This window comes from Pogoniulus pusillus, chromosome Z (assembly GCF_015220805.1).
Source record: "Pogoniulus pusillus isolate bPogPus1 chromosome Z, bPogPus1.pri, whole genome shotgun sequence".
Lineage (NCBI taxonomy): Eukaryota > Metazoa > Chordata > Aves > Piciformes > Lybiidae > Pogoniulus > Pogoniulus pusillus.
In genome coordinates this window covers 91,919,770-91,937,622 of record NC_087309.1, presented here as the reverse complement: position 1 = coordinate 91,937,622, position 17,853 = coordinate 91,919,770, and the positions used below count along the sequence as shown (strand labels likewise).

Genomic DNA, 17,853 nt, shown 5'->3' with positions numbered 1-17,853 from the left:
ACAAGTATTCCAACTTCAGGTCACTGGTAAGAGCAAGTAACAGCCTATGCATATTGACTAGTTAAGTGTGACATCACTATCTGATGAAAATAATCCTGCCTACCACTTAATTCATAAATTAATTTTTTTTTTAGAAAAAGATACCTATCATAATAAAGAAAAGGTGAGTAATTGCTCACTAACCTCTGCTTCAGCTGTTTGTGATTGCAGGAGCTGTCGTATACGAACAATGTCCTTCTCTATTTGTTGAATTCTCGCCACTCTTGCCTGAAATGAATTGCATTTACATGTTTGATTTTGTCCAAAACCCCACTTTTATTTATTGCACAGAAGACAGTATTAAGAGTTCTTTGCAGATGCAGCTCACTACAAACAAAACTAACAAAATGAATGCTGTAATTCAACAACATGTTTTCATAATAAAACACAGGCATGATGGACATTCAGAACTGATATTCATTTGGATGTAAGAGGTCATCATGCAGTATACATTCAGGTATAAAAGTACTCCAATTAACTTCCATAATTTTTCTTTTTCATGCAGATCTCTAGCAAATTATTTGACTTCCATCTCAAATGTTGGATTTTTACTTGCCTTACTGAGATGTGAATGAGATTTGGATTTGCAGAGTATCTTTAGTGTATGAAATCCTGAATGATTTCAATCATATTGTTACTCTATGTCTTGAGCTGTGAGTATTTTCCGTTCCTACAAGCCTCAAAGAATGTAATAGGCCAAGTATGAGGAAAACTGCATACTAATTCTTCAGTTTATTTGGGATTTTGTAGATATCTCTGAATCAGCATTTTCTATGGCTGTATTGCTACTTATTTCCCACTGAAGCCACACTGTGGTTTATACAGAGAATGATTAAAAAAAAACGTTACAGGATACAGATACTCCATAAAAGTTGCAGAAAATAACACCTTCTTGGTAGCATTATTCTCCCCTTCAAAAGTAAAAACTAACAAGCAGAGAAGAAGCAGCTGCAAGAACACCTTAATTACCTTCACAGTGATATTAACAAATTGTTTCTCTCAAAAATTTATTTATTCTCTGCCTGAATGCCTTCAGAATTTCACCACCAGCTTACTCTACCTATTTATCTTAGTTCACCTCACTCTAGCTTACATCCTCTGTAACAGGGCTAAACAAGCATCTACAGACAATCTTTATTCTGCAGTGCCTTCACTCAGGACTGGCTGACACAAACTGCATAGCTGAATTTGTGCAGGGCATCACCACTGCTGATAAGCTTTGACAACACACCCATACAACTTCCAGGGCAGAGACGGTTATTATCCAGATTAAACTTAAGTCTGTTTAAGTATGCTTACATTGACAAATCCCTACAGTGATGTTTTCAGGGTATCTGTTTTGCTAAATACTTAGAACCGTGTGAATGTTCTGAAAAGTCATAGAAAATAGCTTCATTGGAAATTGGAAGCAGCAACCAGAACAGGAAGCCTCTGATGTTACAATCTCAACTTCAAGCCCCCTAATACTTCGCTCCAGATAGAATTTCCATTTTTATCTGGCATGATGACAGTGTGATATCAAATACTCATCAGCAGGTTCAACCCATGACAGAAGGACTATTTTAACAATCATCATAAAAGCCAGCTTAGTCTACTAAGGTAATTATTTACTCTCTGGAAATAAATGGTTATAAATAATTGGTGCTCAAAAAATGGTAGACACAGCATATTAAGACATGGTAATGTTAGGTCATTGGCTGGAGTTGACCTTACGAGATCCCTTCCAACTGAAACCATTCTATGATTCTATAATTCAAACCACTGCTGCTACTACTACTTTGGGGGAATAACCAGTAAGCAACTGATCAATCCATTCCATTTCCACTCCATTCAGTTTCTGCCATCTAGGGAGGAATAACAGCAGGAACCAGTACAGATTAGGTCTTGCCCTGCTGGTAAGCAGCAAAATGGAGAAAGACACTGGAGTCCTAGTGGACAGCGAGTCCTCCATGGGACAGCAATGTGCCCTTGTGGCCAAGAGGGCCAATGGGGTGCATCAAGAGAAGTGTGTCCAACAGGTCTAGGGAGGTTCTCCTCTCCCTGTACTCTGCCCTGGTGAGACAACATCTGGAATACTGTGTCAAATTTTGAGCTCCCCAGTTCAAGAGAGACAGGGGCTTGCTGGAGTGAGTCCAATGAAGAGCCACAAGGATGATTAAGGGACTTAAGTATCTCTGCTGTGAAGAGCAACAGAGAAGCGGGGATGTTTAGCTGGCAGAACTGAGATGGGATTTGGCCAATGTCTATAAATATCTGAGGGGTGGGTGGCAAGTAGAGCAGTCCAATCTCTTTTCAGTGGTGCACAGGAATAAGACAAGTAACAATGAATACAAACTGGAACATGGAAGGTTTCACCTCAACACGAGGAGAAATTTCTTTGCTGCGAGGGTGATAGAGCACTGGAACAGACTGCCCAGAGAGGTTGTAGAGTCTCCTTCTCTGAGACTTTCAAAATCCACCAGGATGCATTCCTGTGCAGACAACCCTAGGTGGCAGGGAGCTTGGACTCAATGCTCTCTGGCAGTCCCACCCAATCTCTAACATTCTATGATTCTGTGACTTACAGGTTCCACACAATTATGTTTCAAGTTGCACTTCCAAATATAAGCAACACAGAATTGTACCTATTGTCATGATGAATGTAAAATTACTCTTGGTGAGAGAAAACATCTTCCAGATAGGTGTATGAATTATGTTTTACTGGAGCACCTTTGTTTTCAAAGATTATTCCTTGATACGTGGTTTGTGTTTAAGGAAACTTAATCATACTAGCTTAGTTTTATTTCAAAATTAAAAGTATGAATAAAAATGGTATAAAGGAGACAAAAAAAACCAGTTGCAAACACGTTTGCTTGAAGCTATAATGCTTATAAGCAAATAATCATTAAAAATATTTTATTTTGAAGGAAATGTTTACCTCTGCCTACTCATAAATCTTCTGAACATGAAGAGGAGGGTATTGAATAGTTATTTCCTGTATTCTGGGACCTAGTATTATTTGAGAATCTAACTAAATACTCTAGGGTATTGCCACGTTTACACACAGTTTAAAGATGTAACTATCAATTATTTAAGAAAAACACAGAAAAAACTTTTTTCCATTCTTTCTAATAAAGAAAGACCAACTATACCTGTGCTCGCTTCTCCATGTCCTGACAAGTACCTAGTTGTTCTTCCATTGCAGCTCTGATTTGCCTTGCCTCATATTCCAGCTGCCTTCTCGTCATATCTGTTTGCAAGGAGAACTGAAATTGAAGTACAGAGAAGCATTTTTAGTAAATAACATGTATGTAAACTATGTCTTTCTCTAAACAAAAGCAGAACAAATGCCTTTGCACAGCAAAACTTCATGAACAAACAAAACATAGTAACAGATCCTTAAAATAGGACTGCATTACTAAAGACATGATTGCATAACATTGTTCAACTACAGACTACCTTCAGGATTTGTTCAATAATTAAACACAATAGACAAACACCAAGACAGTATTATTCACTGGAATGCCCGGCTACTAATATATGTTACCATGCCAACAAAATGGTTATGCATGCCATTTGAATCATTACCCTCTAAAATACTAAGACATATTGAACTACTGCATGCAGGATTGTATACTATCGCTATCTACCCTATTTTTAATTACCCTACCAAAAAACCCTATTCAATTCAGGAACAATAATGTGGCTTAAGGGAAGACATTCCAACTGATACAGTCTTCCAATGCAGGTGCATAGGTCTTAACTGATTTTGGACTATTACTCAGCTTGCAAATAAATGAGTCTCCAAGAGCAGTTCTCCCAGAAGCTTTTGCCAATGTCAATCCAGTCAAAAGAGACAATCAACTACAAATACACAAAATGGTTCTACTAAAAAGAATGGGATCTGCCATTCTGTTGTGGATGGAGCGAGTAGCAATGGATATAATTACCAAAGAGATTTATTGCAGAGGTTAAGTAAAACATTCTAATAAAAAAAAAAGCTAAGTTAATTCATGACCTATAAAACTGGGAAGACAATATCAAAACCTGTAACACAGTGACACATATATAGCTGCCAGTGACTTTGAGAATGGGTTGCACTTCCTCAAGATCATTTTCAGACCTTCTCCCCTTGTTTCTGGTGTTCTAATAAGCTAAGCTTCAGTATTACACGTGCTGAAGTCCAGCTGCTTCACCCCATGGTCATGGGTCATGGAAGTGTTTTTACTTCCAGGAAACTGATTGAGTTTCGATGAGGAGCAAAGATGGGCAATTTGGTCTTTCAAGCACTGTATGTCTGACTGAACGCAATGCAAATATATCCAAGCTGCTGAGGACTGACAACAGGAAAACCTTTATTAACTGGCATATCAGACATCTCCATTATCCAATAACGGTGACTTGAATAAAACAGTTTGGAGATGTAATGAACTGAGCTCCTCTATGAATTGTCTCTCAGGCTAATACTGCTTTCAAAACTAGAATGATCCACTAAATAACTGAATGGACAGAGAAACGTATTGACATGCAATTTATTTGTCATAATGACTTTTCAGTGCTTCTATCACTAACATTTATGATGATGGGGATGAATTTAAACATGTAAAATTATACATGGAAAAAACCCCATTATTTATTTAGGCTAAGTTAGCTTTATGGCATGAACAAAAAAGGTTTAAATTAAATGATTGTAAAGAATGTCATCAAACTCTTAAAATGTACACAGCATCAAGTACATGACCATGCATACTGAATATACTTACACTTTCAGTAAGGGGAAGACTATCAATCCTTTTAGTCAGGTTCTGAAGCTGGGCATAATACCAATCCTTTTCTTTCTCTTCCTTCTCAAGCTCCGCAAGCAAAAGAGATCTATTAAAAACAGAAGTGGGACATGTCTCACTAGTAAGATTTTATTACCATGTGTAGGTACCAAAATAGGCATTGATATATCCATTAGAAAAGGTTAAATATGAAACAAGGTTTGAAGATAACACTAACTATGCATATGAGAAGCTGGGCAGAGTTCTCTGGCACTGGTTAAATAATCTATCCACTCCTCTATGCTGTGAAGTCACTAGCTTTTTGTGTACCAGTTGTGGGCTAATTCACACCTGGGTTCCTTCAGACAGTATACTTTGTATAATGCACCAAACTACATTTAAGAAAAGGCCTGGATGTTACAGCAAAGGAAAATTTACAAGCATATATGGACAACATATTTAGAAGTATTTACAATTATATACAATTTAAAAATAATACAGAAATCCAAATTCTCTCCCAAAGAACCTGCCCATAAGGGACTCAAAGTCAACCTCTCTCTCTTTCCCTTTCTCTCCCAGATAGAAAACAAAACAACCAGCAAAGCTGACTTGTTATTTGTTAGTGGAAGATATCAGAGTGAAGCAAAGGAAAAGCAAAGAGAAGTCTCACAGAGCAAAGAGGGACAAACTATTTACATTTTGACTTTTTATCCCTTCTAGGAAAACGATGAATGATACAGACTTTATCACTGTAATTCTTTTATAACCAATGATCTAATTTCTCTCATTATAATATTCCAATTAGTCTCAAACTACCACAACCCACTCTTTAATCATTCAGTGTTTTGTGTAAAATTATCTGCCTAATCTAAAACAATATTTACAAAGATAAAGGTCGCATTTTCAGTTCATTCCTCTTCATTCCAGCTATCTCAGATGTAGGTGACTCAAAAGCTCAGAAAACAGGAAACAGTTTGTCTCATCACAGCTGAGATGAAAACAGGGACTCCAGGTAACTCAGGGCTCGTGCTTGTGTACCTCGTGGATACTTCCTTTCTATGTCACCATTGTACCTGAAACAGAAAACTCCTAACAGCTTGTATTAGACACTCTGAATTTAAACTCTCCCAACTAAAGTTAGATTTCTTTGTGGAATACACTGATTTTCACAATTCTCTTTCATTATGCAGTAGGTATAATCAGGACCTTCAGCAGAAACCACCACTTGGATAGGTTTCTCTTCATCCAAAAGAAAAAATACCCAAACAGTTTTTCCTTACAGGTTCTTTTCATGTACAACAGGAACTTTATCACCACTCATTGTTCACAACAAATCTGATTGTTCAGGTCCTGCTCTGCTTACAGAACCTCTACTACGTACCAACCATATTGCTTGTGCTAAATGTTATTCCCAGTTTTTCAAAGTTCCACCTCCCATGGCTCTCAGGGTGGTCTTCAGCAAGCCACTGTAGTGTTCAATCTTTCCTAAAGCTGATGCATAGCAGAGTATATGGTAAATCCACTCAATACCATACTCTTTGGCTGAGTTTTTCACAAGATTGTTCTTGAAATGAGTTCCATTGTCTGATTCAATTATCTCTGGAGTTACGTATCTCCACATCACCTGTCTTTCTAGACCAAGAATGGTGTTACGTGCAGTAGCATGTGGTACTGGATAGGTTTCTAACCATCCAGTGCTTGCCTCTACCACAGTAAGAACGTATTGTTTCCAGAAAAACAGCAAGGTATAGTGATGTAATCAATCTCCACGCTTCCCCATACTTGTATTTTGACCATTACTCACTATACCATAAAGGATGGATTTGCTTAGCCTGCTTAATAGCAGCAAAACTGTCAGTCATGAATGACTTGCATGATAGCATCCATAGATATATGATCTGTCATGTGCCCATCAGTAGGTTGCATCTCTAACTTGATGTCCAAACTAATTATGAGGCCACCAAGCTAAGAACAGTTCACCTCAGTGTTTCCAATTAAGGTCAGGATCACAGTTTGTATCAGCTTGAGAAATTTTAGCAGCTAGATCTGCCTGATGGTTGTGTTGGTGTTCCTCAGTAGCTTTGCTCTTCGGCATGTGTGTCTATGTGTTGCACTTCCACTGGAATCTTCTCAAGACGTGCATTAGTGTCTTGCTACAGATCAGTACACCAAACAGGCTTTCCCTTCCACTGCCAACCATTCTTTTCCCAGTCCTTTAGCCAAACTCACAAAGCACTGGCTTTGTGCTTGAATCAGTGTAAAGGACAGGTCAATTTTCATGTTTAGCTACATCAAGAGCTGCCTGGATAGCTTTTACCTCAGCAAACTGGCTGGATTCACCTTCTCCATCTCTTGCTTCAGTAACTCTTCTCATTGGGACTCCAAACTGCTGACTTCCATTTCACTTGTTCCCAACAAGATGACAGGAACCATCTGTGAACAAAACATAGTTCTTTTCCTCATCAGAAATACTCCCCTAAGGCAAAGCTTCCTCAAGATGAGTTACCTTCTCCACCAGAGGTTTTGTGCAATTTGTGCCTTTGACAAATTGGTGATCACTTCCACTAGACCAGGTTGCTTGAGGTTTCCCATTCTGTCTTGTTGGGTTATCAAATCCATCCACTTAACTAGGTTGCATCTGTGGCATGTAGTGATGAATCATTACCTTTGACCATCCAATTCAGAACTGGTAATCTAGGAGCTAAAGGAAGTTGTGACTCAGTTCCAGTCTCTTCAGAAGCCGCTTATACCTTTCTTGAAAGCTTCCTCAGCAGTTTTGCCCCACACAATGATGTCATCGATGAATTGCACCTATTCTGGAGCTTTACCTTTCTCCAATGCATTGTGTATCATTGAGTGATGAATTGCTGAACCGTGTTTCCACCCCCAAGGTAAATGGTTTAAGTGGTACTGGATTCCTTTCCAGGTGAAAGCAAACTAAGGCCTGCATTCCTCTGCTATGGGAACAGAGAAGAAAGCATTAGCAATTAGCATTACCATTTAGCCTCTTGATTCCAGCTCATACTGGAGTTCCAGAATATCCAGTACAACTGCACTCATGGGTGGAGTCAATGCGTTCAGGCCACAGAAGTATACTGTTAAATGTCCATCTCCATTTGGCTTTCACACAGGCCAAATTGCACTGCCGAAAGGTGAATGATTTTTGCTGATGATACTCAGACTTCCCAGTTGATGAATCAGCTTGTGAATAGGCAAAAAAAGGTCACAGTTACTTCTGTACTGTCTGTGATGCACAGTTTGAGAAGCAATTGGCAGTTTAATTAACATATTGAATAGTTTTCAAATGTATTGATTTTTAAAATAGTTATTTCAAATTATGGAGTTTTAAGATATATGAAATATCTTTTGAACACGACAGAATGAAATGAATTTCCAGATTTGATTCAGTAGTTGAAACAGAACTACTATTACAAATGTTGAGACTACAAATGAAGTAATTTACTCAGCAGCTTTTTTATCAGATGCTTTTACAATCAACACCAGTGAAAAGCCACAAACAACTACAATACTGTTGCAGGTAACAGTATTAAGATTAAAGTGAAACAGTAATTCTTCAGCTACAAGGAAGGAATTCTTGCCAGCCCCCTAAATCCTTTTGAGAGATTGAAGGAGAAATTAATAGATGGTGCCTGGAGAATGTCTCTAAAGAAAGTAATTTTTTCATCTTCCTACCTTGTGCTGGATCTCTGCACACACAAGTATTCTGCATGGCTTCCCATTTTACAACCTTGTGTGCCCATACACTGTTGTCCAATTTGTGAAAACATAATTGCAGTTCTTGAAAGAACCATATGAGTTAACCATATGAGTATTTGCAAATGTTAAAGGACTGACTTATTTTGCTCCTGTCTGTCAAATAACTGGTAGTAGAAACCAGAGGGATTACTTTCAGCTAAGTGAATACACTATTAAGTTCCTCTTGTAAAAGATGAGAGTACTGAATTTGTGTCAGTCTGTTTTGGCATGTACGATGAACACTAGAAATACCAGGAAACCTACGGAACCATAAGTGTTCCTTAAACAACATAATGTATAACCTGGGGGCAACTTTGTCATTTTTTGCTTCTTTGGTATCCCTGCTCTATGACACAAGGCTGCACTTGCTTGAAAATATGGTGCAAGTCAATGTAGATCTGTTTAACAAGCTGCTTCTCCTATTTATACTACTACTGGATACTAGACCAACCAGAAATAGCTATACTTCTCAGTCTTCTGAAACTTTGAGGTTAGGAGAGCAGTTAAGGTATAAGAGCTATTACTGATCATCAAAAGGTTGATGGAAAAATCCAGCACAGTTATTCGATGTTTTTATATTCCAAACTGTTTATATTAGGACTTTCACAGTATCAGAGAAAACAGTGATATTTGACATAGATTATCAATTAAGAATGCAAGGTGGCAGAGGAAGAAAACTTTACGCTATTTTTGAGTTAAAAATTTTATGTCTTGAACTGCTTTTCTGAAGAGTGGGTTATTTTGAAAGACTCCTCCAATGCATTTTTGCAGCTCCCAACAACATGTGCTGAATGAATGCAGAAAACTTGTTTCTTCTTTATAATACCTTTTCAGTGTTATTCCCAGCTAAAAGGGAGAATGAAAACAAACTATATGTTACACTACTTTAACTATTAAAATTACACTTGTAATTAATACTTCCACCTCATTTGACAGGTGATAAAGAAAAAACTTGAAAATTAAACACTTAGAGAGTGTAGAGACTTAGGCAAGTTGTAGAGTCAGCCAAAGGGAACTAAGTGCAAGGCAGAAAGAGAAGTCATGAAACAGAAAAGAATGTTCAAAATCAACACGTAGAAAAGAAAAAACAACCAACGAACAGACAAAAAACAGAAGTGGCATAAATGAGACAGAATAAACACAGCACACAAACATGTTCATTATGAGAATCATCATAAGATGGTCATTCTTAGTGGTACGTTACACAATTCACAAAAGTTTATTAAGTTTACTAAATTGCAAAAGGCAAATTAACAAAAAAGTAACCTGCAGTGTATTCCAAAAAGTTTTGATGTATATACAGTGACTTACCAAATACACTTCGAAATAGCCAAAGAAAAAGTAGGAGGTATTTAATGAATAGTGTATTTGAAATTTGCAACCTAAAAATTACACACCTCCCATTTTTTTTCTCTTTTCTTTTTTTTTTGACTTTGAAATTAGAGGTGAGCTAAGCAAATGAGAAACAGGCAATTTCACCATCATTCCAGTAAGTTAATCAACTGACTAATTTGCTTTCCCTCAGATCATAGAACCAACCAACCAGGTTGGAAGAGACCTCCAAGATCATCCAGTCCAACCTATCACCCAGCCCTAACCAATCAACTGGACCATGGCACTAAGTGCCTCATCCAGTCTTTTCTTGAAGACCTCCAGGGACGGTGCCTCCACCACCTCCCTGGGCAGCCCATTCCAATGGGAAATCACTCTCTCTGTGAAGAACTTCTTCCTAATATCCAGCCTATACCTACCCTGGCACAACTTGAGACTGTGTCCCCTTGTTCTATTGCTCCTCATGTTGAGGGGAAAACTTTTAGCTAAGCTGAATGTTGTTTGTTTTTTTGTAATAGAAACCAGATTTTACCATTTTTTCCTCTTGGTAAATTCTTGCCAACTACTCATGATAACCTTCTTCTCTTCCATGTGCCTAGAAATGACCTGTAGAATGACCTGCTCCATTGTTCAGACATGAACTGGCAACGCTTCTTCAGATCATCTTCTACCCTACACAAATCTTTACCCCATCAGCTGTGAGAGTAACACTGCCTATGCTCATCTGAAATTAAACCTGTTTTTTTCTTACCTTATTTCAAACAAGGACCAGCTCACTGCCTGTTCTTATTGGCAAACATTGGAAGAACAATCACCTTAGAAACTAGAATAGTAGGAAATGACTGCAGATCACAAATCAGATGTGCTAATCACCTTGAAGAACTCCAGGTGCTACAAATTAATACTATTTCTTTCAAGTGATCTGGAGTTCACTTGAACCATAAAATAAAGTCCTATTAAACGGATACCACTACCTTCCACCAGGAAAAGAAATTCCATGATTTTGTCAACACAAAACATCTGACAGGAACAACATCTGGAAAATATAAGTACTTTTGCTTAGTTGATATTTTTCCTGAGAAGCAGAATTGCTAGGTAAATGTCTGCTAATAGCAAGTAACTGATCAATCTGCCATTGCAGTTATAACCATTTGGAAAAAAAAGAAAAGAGAAAGATTGCACCATCACATTGTTAACAGCACTTGTCAGCAATGGTGAGGTGATAATGGAGATGTTTGAGATACTCCACCCTCTCTCTCTAAATGTATTTCAGATGCTGACAATCTGCTGATCAAAATAAAATGATTTTCAGCCAGCAAAGTGTAATGAAGAAATGCCAACATGAAGCAGTAGAAACTGTATGATGCGCTTAATATTTGTTTTATTTTTCTGCATGTAGATTCTTGGTTTCCTTAACTGTCCGGATAAATACACCAGTGATCTCAAAACTATATGTATGATAGCTGAATAATGTCAGTCAACTTTTATGTTAAAACTGAAGTCACTTGATACTGGATGAATAAATAAAGAAAGTTACCTCTCCTTTTCTAGCTCTTCTAAATAACCAGTGCTCTCCCTGCTTCCATTCATAAATCCTCTTCTTGGAAATGATCCCATGGGAACAGGACTGCACTCTCCTGAACGGCTTGACATGGACCCTTCTCGGCTCCCATATGAACGCATGGACACCTTAGGCCTTAACTTCACACCAGGGAAGTTAGTACATTCCAAGTTCAGTTCTAAATAATAAAGAGTAGACATTTTCAAACCTGAAGTTCAGTAGCCCAAATTTAAAATTTAATTTCCAACATAATTCTTTATTTCCTGAACAATTCCATGATTTTTTGATGGATGCATCTGGCATGGAAATCCACAGAATATCAACTTCAAGAACAACAGCCATCTGAGCAGATAGACAAACTACAATCCTGACAATCAGAACAGTCATGCCATGTGAGCCTGCCTGTCTCTTTCACAGAGGAGTTAAGAAATGGGTAGAGTTTTGCAATAATGTTTTACAAATTGTTCTGCTGGCCCACTTCTGAATAGCTTCTCAGAGATCCTATCACATAAATCATGACAACTCTATTCATCACAGGGCCCTTAAATGCAGTCATCTCCTATGACATTTCTAGCGTAAACAATACTGCCAGCAGGTAATGACAACCTGGACTGGGCAGAAGGGATTAACCAGGAGAACCATGTGCCCCCGAGAGACCTCAAGGCAGCCTGCGTGGTGAAAGAGAGCAGGGTACTGTCATGCCATAAGACACCTTGCTGCCTGCCTATCTGCAAACTTCCATGAGGAATCCAGAGCTTTGCAAACGACACCCTCTGCCCGAAAAGTGATCAAGACCAGGTCAGAGACAGTGCAAGCTCCAGCACCCTGCCAGAGTCCTGAGGAAATTCCAAAAGCTTCCAATGGTTATCACACCACCAACAGCACTCCTCTAAGTGTTCTGGGTACTGCAATTATAACGCAGTACACTTTGTAACTAAAGCTTTTTGCTTTGGTTCTGTTAGCCCTGTAAATGTAAGTAATTTTGCCTTCTGCCTTAGCAGAAAGGAATCATAGAATCAATCAGTTTGGAAGAGACCTTCAAGATCATCCAGTCCAACCTAGCACCCAGCTCTATCCAATCAATTAGACCATGGCACTAAGTGCCTCATCTAGTCTTTTCTTGAACACCTCCAGGGATAGCGACCCTACCACCTCCCTGGGCAGCCCATTCCAATGGCAAATCACTCTCTGTGAAGAACTTCCTCCTTACATCCAGCCTATACCTCCCCCAGCATGACTTGAGACTGGCTCCCCTTGTTCAGTTGCGGGTTGCCTGGGAAAAGAGACCAACCCCCAGCTGACTACAACCTCCTTTCAGGTAGTTCCCTCTAGAGGGCAAGCACCATACTGCACCGCAAGAATCCCCAAAAGCTTAGTGTTTGTATTTTGGTAGTTTTACTAAATTCTTTGAAATTGTTTGGTACTGCCCTATGCACTGTACACATTCTGTAATCTATTTGCACAATTGCACATAAAGAACTTGTAAATAAAGTAACAACTTTTGCATTAATTAAAAATATTCATAATTTTATTACTATTTCATAATGAATAACCCACTCCATAATAATCTGGACTTGTTTTGCACATCCCATGCAATGTGATGGCACACATTTGAGCACATGTTCTATGGAAGGAGGCATCAATTTGCAGTATGGCAGATACAATTCCAGTAAAATGAAGTGGAGAGGGCAGGGCATGCAAATAAGTTTGGAAAATCAGTGGAACTAATCCATCATTAAACAAATAGCACAGAAACGCAGGCTTTTTTGAGTATGTGTCTTGAAATGCTTAGGCAAAACCAAGAGACACTGTTAACTATGTCTAATTATCAAAGTCGACCCTGTAAAAATGATGCAGACAAGATACAAAATTTTATCCAAAAGGATAAACTGAGAAATAAATGAGCCTACTTAGAACATAACTCTAGGTGTACCTTTAAGTCGTTCCAGTAAGTCAATTTGTCCAGAAGATGCCATTGCCTCATCTTCAATACTTCCTTGTAGTTGTTTCAGCACCTCCTGTAAAAAAATTAAGTTTAATTAGGAAATCCGTACAATAAACTGACCACAAAGTAAATACATCTTAACCTTCCCTCAAGTGCAAAATTATACTTACACAGCTAATTGAAACACAGATGTAAACTGTATTTCATGTAAGCAGTGATCACGTGTCAGCTTGACCTGCTACTCTCCAACAGAGAAGGGCTGGTGGGAGATGTGGCAGTGGGAGGCTGCCTGGGGTGTAGTGATCACGAGTTAGTGGAGTTTTCAAAATGCAAGGAGGTAGGGAGGCACTACCACAAAACCTACACCTTGGACTTTCGGAGGGCAAACTTCAATTTGCTTAAGAAACTTATTTCCAAAGTTCCCTGGGCAGCAGTCCTTGAGAACAAAAGGGTCCAGGATGGTTGGACCTACTTTAAACAGGAGCTTTTGAAGGCACAGGAGCTGGCAGTTCCCATGTGCCAAAAGATGAGCCGTCGGGGAAGGCGACCAGCCTGGATGAGTAAACAGCTCCTGAAGGAAGTGGGGGAGAAAAAGAGGGTGTATCGCCTTTGGAAGGAGGGGAAGGCTTCTCCTGATGTGTTTAAGCCAGACTATGCAGGAGAAAAATTAAGAGAGGCTAAGGCCCAGCTAGAACTTACGCTGGCCACTTCCGTGAAAGATAATAAAACACACTTTTATAAATTTATCAACGCTAAAAGGAAGGGCAAGAAGAGCCTCCACTCCTTATTGGACCAGGAGGGGAACACTATAACTGATGATGAAGAAAAGGCTGAGGTCCTGAATGCCCTCTTCACCTCAGTTTTCAAAAGCAAGGAGGGAGGAGGAGGCAAGTGGCCTCTTGAACTGAGGGATGGGGTTGGGAGCGGTGTGTTCCCCTGGAAATTCACGAAGAATTAGTTCAGGACCTGCTGAGTCATCTGGACACCCACAAGTTCATGGGACCAGATGGGATCCATCCCAGGGTGCTGAGAGAGCTGGCAGCTGAGCTGGCCAAGCCACTCTCCATCATTTTCCAGCAGTCCTGGCTCACCGGAGAGGTCCCAGGAGGCTGGAAAATGGCCAACGTGGTCCCCTTCCACAAGAAGGGTCGGATGGAGAAACCTGGGAACTACAGACCCATCAGCCTGATCTCAGTGCCAGGGAAACTGATGGAGCAGGTTATCTTGGGGGTGATAAGAGTACACCTGAGGGATGGCAAAGAGCTCAGGTCCAGCCAGCATGGGTTTAGGAAGGGCAGATCCTGCCTTTCTAACCTGATCTCCTTCTATGATCATGTGACCCGCTTGGTGGATGTGGGGAGGCCTGTGGATGTGGTCTATCTGGACTTCAGCAAGGCCTTTGACACTGTCCCCCACAGCAAACTGCTGGCTAAGCTGTCAGCCCGCGGCTTGGATGGTAACACTCTGTGCTGGGTTAGGAACTGGCTGGAGGGCCGGACCCAGAGAGTGATGGTGAATGGTGCCACATCCACCTGGCAGACAGTCACTAGTGGTGTCCCCAAGGATCAGTGCTGGGCCCCATCCTCTTTAACATCTTCATAGATGATCTGGATGAGGGCACGGAGTCAGTCATCAGCAAGTTTGCAGATGACACTAAGCTGGGGGCAGATGTGACTGATTTGGAGGGCAGAAGGGCTCTGCAGCGGGACCTTGACCGCCTGGACAGATGGGCAGAGTCCAATGGGATGGCGTTCAATAGCTCGAAGTGCAGGGTGCTGCACTTTGGCCACAACAACCCCATGCAGAGATACAGGCTGGGGTCGGAGTGGCTAGAGAGCGGCCAGATAGAGAGGGATCTGGGGGTGCTGATTGATACCCGCCTGAACATGAGCCAGCAGTGTGCCCAGGTGGCCAAGAGAGCCAGTGGCATCCTGGCCTGCATCAGGAATGGTGTGGTCAGCAGGAGCAGGGAGGTCATTCTGCCCCTGTACTCTGCACTGGTTAGACCACACCTTGAGTACTGCATTCAGTTCTGGGCCCCCCAGTTTAGGAAGGACACTGAGATGCTTGAGCGTGTCCAGAGAAGGGCGACGAGGCTGGGGAGAGGCCTTGAGCACAAGCCCTACGAGGAGAGGCTGAGGGAGCTGGGATTGTTTAGCCTGGAGAAGAGGAGGCTCAGGGGTGACCTTATTGCTGTCTACAACTACCTGAAGGGTGGTTGTGGCCAGGGGGAGGTTGCTCTCTTCTCTCAGGTGGCCAGCACCAGAACGAGAGGACACAGCCTCAGGCTGTGCCAGGGGAAATTTAGGCTGGAGGTGAGGAGAAAGTTCTTCACTGAGAGAGTCATTGGACACTGGAATGGGCTGCCTGGGGAGGTGGTGGAGTCGCTGTCCCTGGGGCAGTTCAAGGCAAGGTTGGACGTGGCACTTGGTGCTATGGTCTAGCCTTGAGCTCTGTAGTAAAGGGTTGGACTTGGTGATCTGTGAGGTCTCTTCCAACCTTGGTGATACTGTGATACTGTGATACTGTGATAATGTTAACTGTTATCAAATGTATCTCCTCAAGCACTGTGTTGTAGGTTGAGAATCATAGAGTTAAAAATCCTCTAGGGACTAGAGCAGTCCAGGAGGTGGACACATGAAAGTGTAAAATTGTCATTCAATCCTGTAATTCTGCTATCTCTTTATAGGCTGGCAGCAAGGCCAACTCACTCTCTTTTCCTTTCCCTCCTGCCTGCTGTTTCTGGTAGGAGCTACTTATCTAGGTAAACATGTGGGGCCTGGTTGTGGCTGCAGAGGCCTTGTTTGGGCCTACAGGCAATAGAGGCACCAGAGGAGAAGGAGCACTGTGGATAGTCTGGGTGACTGAAAAGCACTTTGTGCTTCTCTTAAGCTCACTCTCCATCCCAAAGTGGTGGGGTAGTGAGGGAGAAGTCTGCAGAGAGGAAGAGCCTGTCTCTCTTGCTGGTCTGAAGTGCGGTGTAGTGGTGGCTATGGAGGTTTGGAGGGAGGTGACTTGGAGGAGTGAGCTGCTCCCCTCCTGGGTGGTGAAGGGCAAAGAAGTGAGCAGCGGGCAGCAATTTGCATGTTTTGAAGTGGGCAAGGAAGATGATGACTTCCCCACTTCTGCAACTTGAGCTGACCCACAGCATGGAGCTGAATGGCACTGCATGGGTGGAGCTGGAGTGGTGGAGCAGAGTGGAGCTGGCAAAACCATCTGTTTCATATTTTCACAGTGCAAAGCTGAGGGCTGCAGAAATGCAAGAGGTGACTCTGGCCCTGCCAGCAGCCTCCCCTGGTTCCATGGCTCCAGGTGGTGCTTCAAAGATGGTGCCACATGGAAACAGCATCATCCTTGTTGGTGGGCTGACAGCAGTGGTGGCGATGATGCAAGTCATCTCCATCCTCCTGCTGGGTGCAACCATTCTCTATACCAGGGATGAATCTTATAATATAATGTGGACAGATTTCTTGCTAACAGAAGGACATGAATTGATAAGCAACGAGCAACCCTGTGATGCAGAGCATCCTTGAATCCATCTTAGTGGCAGGAAACCAGATGGTGGATAACATCCCCTACATGCAGCTGCAGGGGGCTGACCCTACAGGTTGTTTATAAAAATTAACCTATCTGCACCTCACACATAAACTTAAGCCAACCTGTACTTTCCACATGTACTAAGTTAGCTATGTACACCTCTTCCAAGTAAGCATATAACTCACTGTAACACGGAAGTAAACGGAGAACGATTATCTAACCATATTGGTGGTCAAAGATTGTTAACTGGGGTGCAATGCTGGCAATATAATATAAGAATATTGTTTCTAGTTAGATGAGCAGTGATGCAGAAATTATGAGATTGGATAAGGGGTGGAATTTTGTAGGTTAGGAAACAGAGTTAAAAATCCTCTAAGGACTAGAGGTGTTGAGGAGGTGGACACAGGAAAAGTGTAAAATTGTTATTCAATCCCAGAATTCTGCTACCTCTTTATAAGCTGGCAGCAATGCTAACTCGCTCTCCTTTCCCTCCTGCCTGCTGTCTCTGGTGGGAGTGTGGGCAGCTAGGGTCTGGCGTCCGGAAGATAATGGGATGTATGGAAAGACAGGGGCCCCTCTCCTTACTGCCATAACCTATAATATTTAGTGGTGATGTAAGCAGGCAGAAATGATGTTTATCTTCACACTATATAACCCAGCACTGTACACGAATAAACGCCATTTGTTCTCCACCGCATCGGTGTGTGTGAGCTGTGGTCACGAGTGGCCAGGAACAGGTCACTGTCTCGTTCCTGAACCAGGTTGCTGCTTGCCCCTAGAAGGGCAACAAGTGGTGCCGAAACCCGGGAGAACACCTGCGCTCCAGGAGCGGCTGTCGGAGCTCCAGGATCAGCTCGGCAGGCGGAGTTTGCGAAGAGGGGGGGACGCCCCCCAGGGACACCGAGGACCACGGAGGCTCTTGTGAAGGTCGTATCGCTATT

The 17,853-nt window shown here is 41.5% G+C and overlaps 1 protein-coding gene across 4 annotated transcripts in view; it reads right to left on the bottom strand.

Moving 5' to 3' along the window:
* Positions 1-17,853, bottom strand: part of APC (APC regulator of WNT signaling pathway) — a 123,414-nt gene that overhangs the window by 34,450 nt on the left and 71,111 nt on the right. For all 4 annotated transcript variants that reach the window (XM_064140730.1, XM_064140729.1, XM_064140732.1 and 1 more), the window contains 5 exons: positions 13,364-13,448; positions 11,407-11,608; positions 4,782-4,890; positions 3,171-3,284; positions 184-267 (listed from right to left, as the gene is read on the bottom strand). In XM_064140730.1, the coding sequence (XP_063996800.1) occupies positions 184-267; positions 3,171-3,284; positions 4,782-4,890; positions 11,407-11,608; positions 13,364-13,448 (594 nt within the window). The remainder of the gene's footprint in view (positions 1-183; positions 268-3,170; positions 3,285-4,781; positions 4,891-11,406; positions 11,609-13,363; positions 13,449-17,853) is intronic.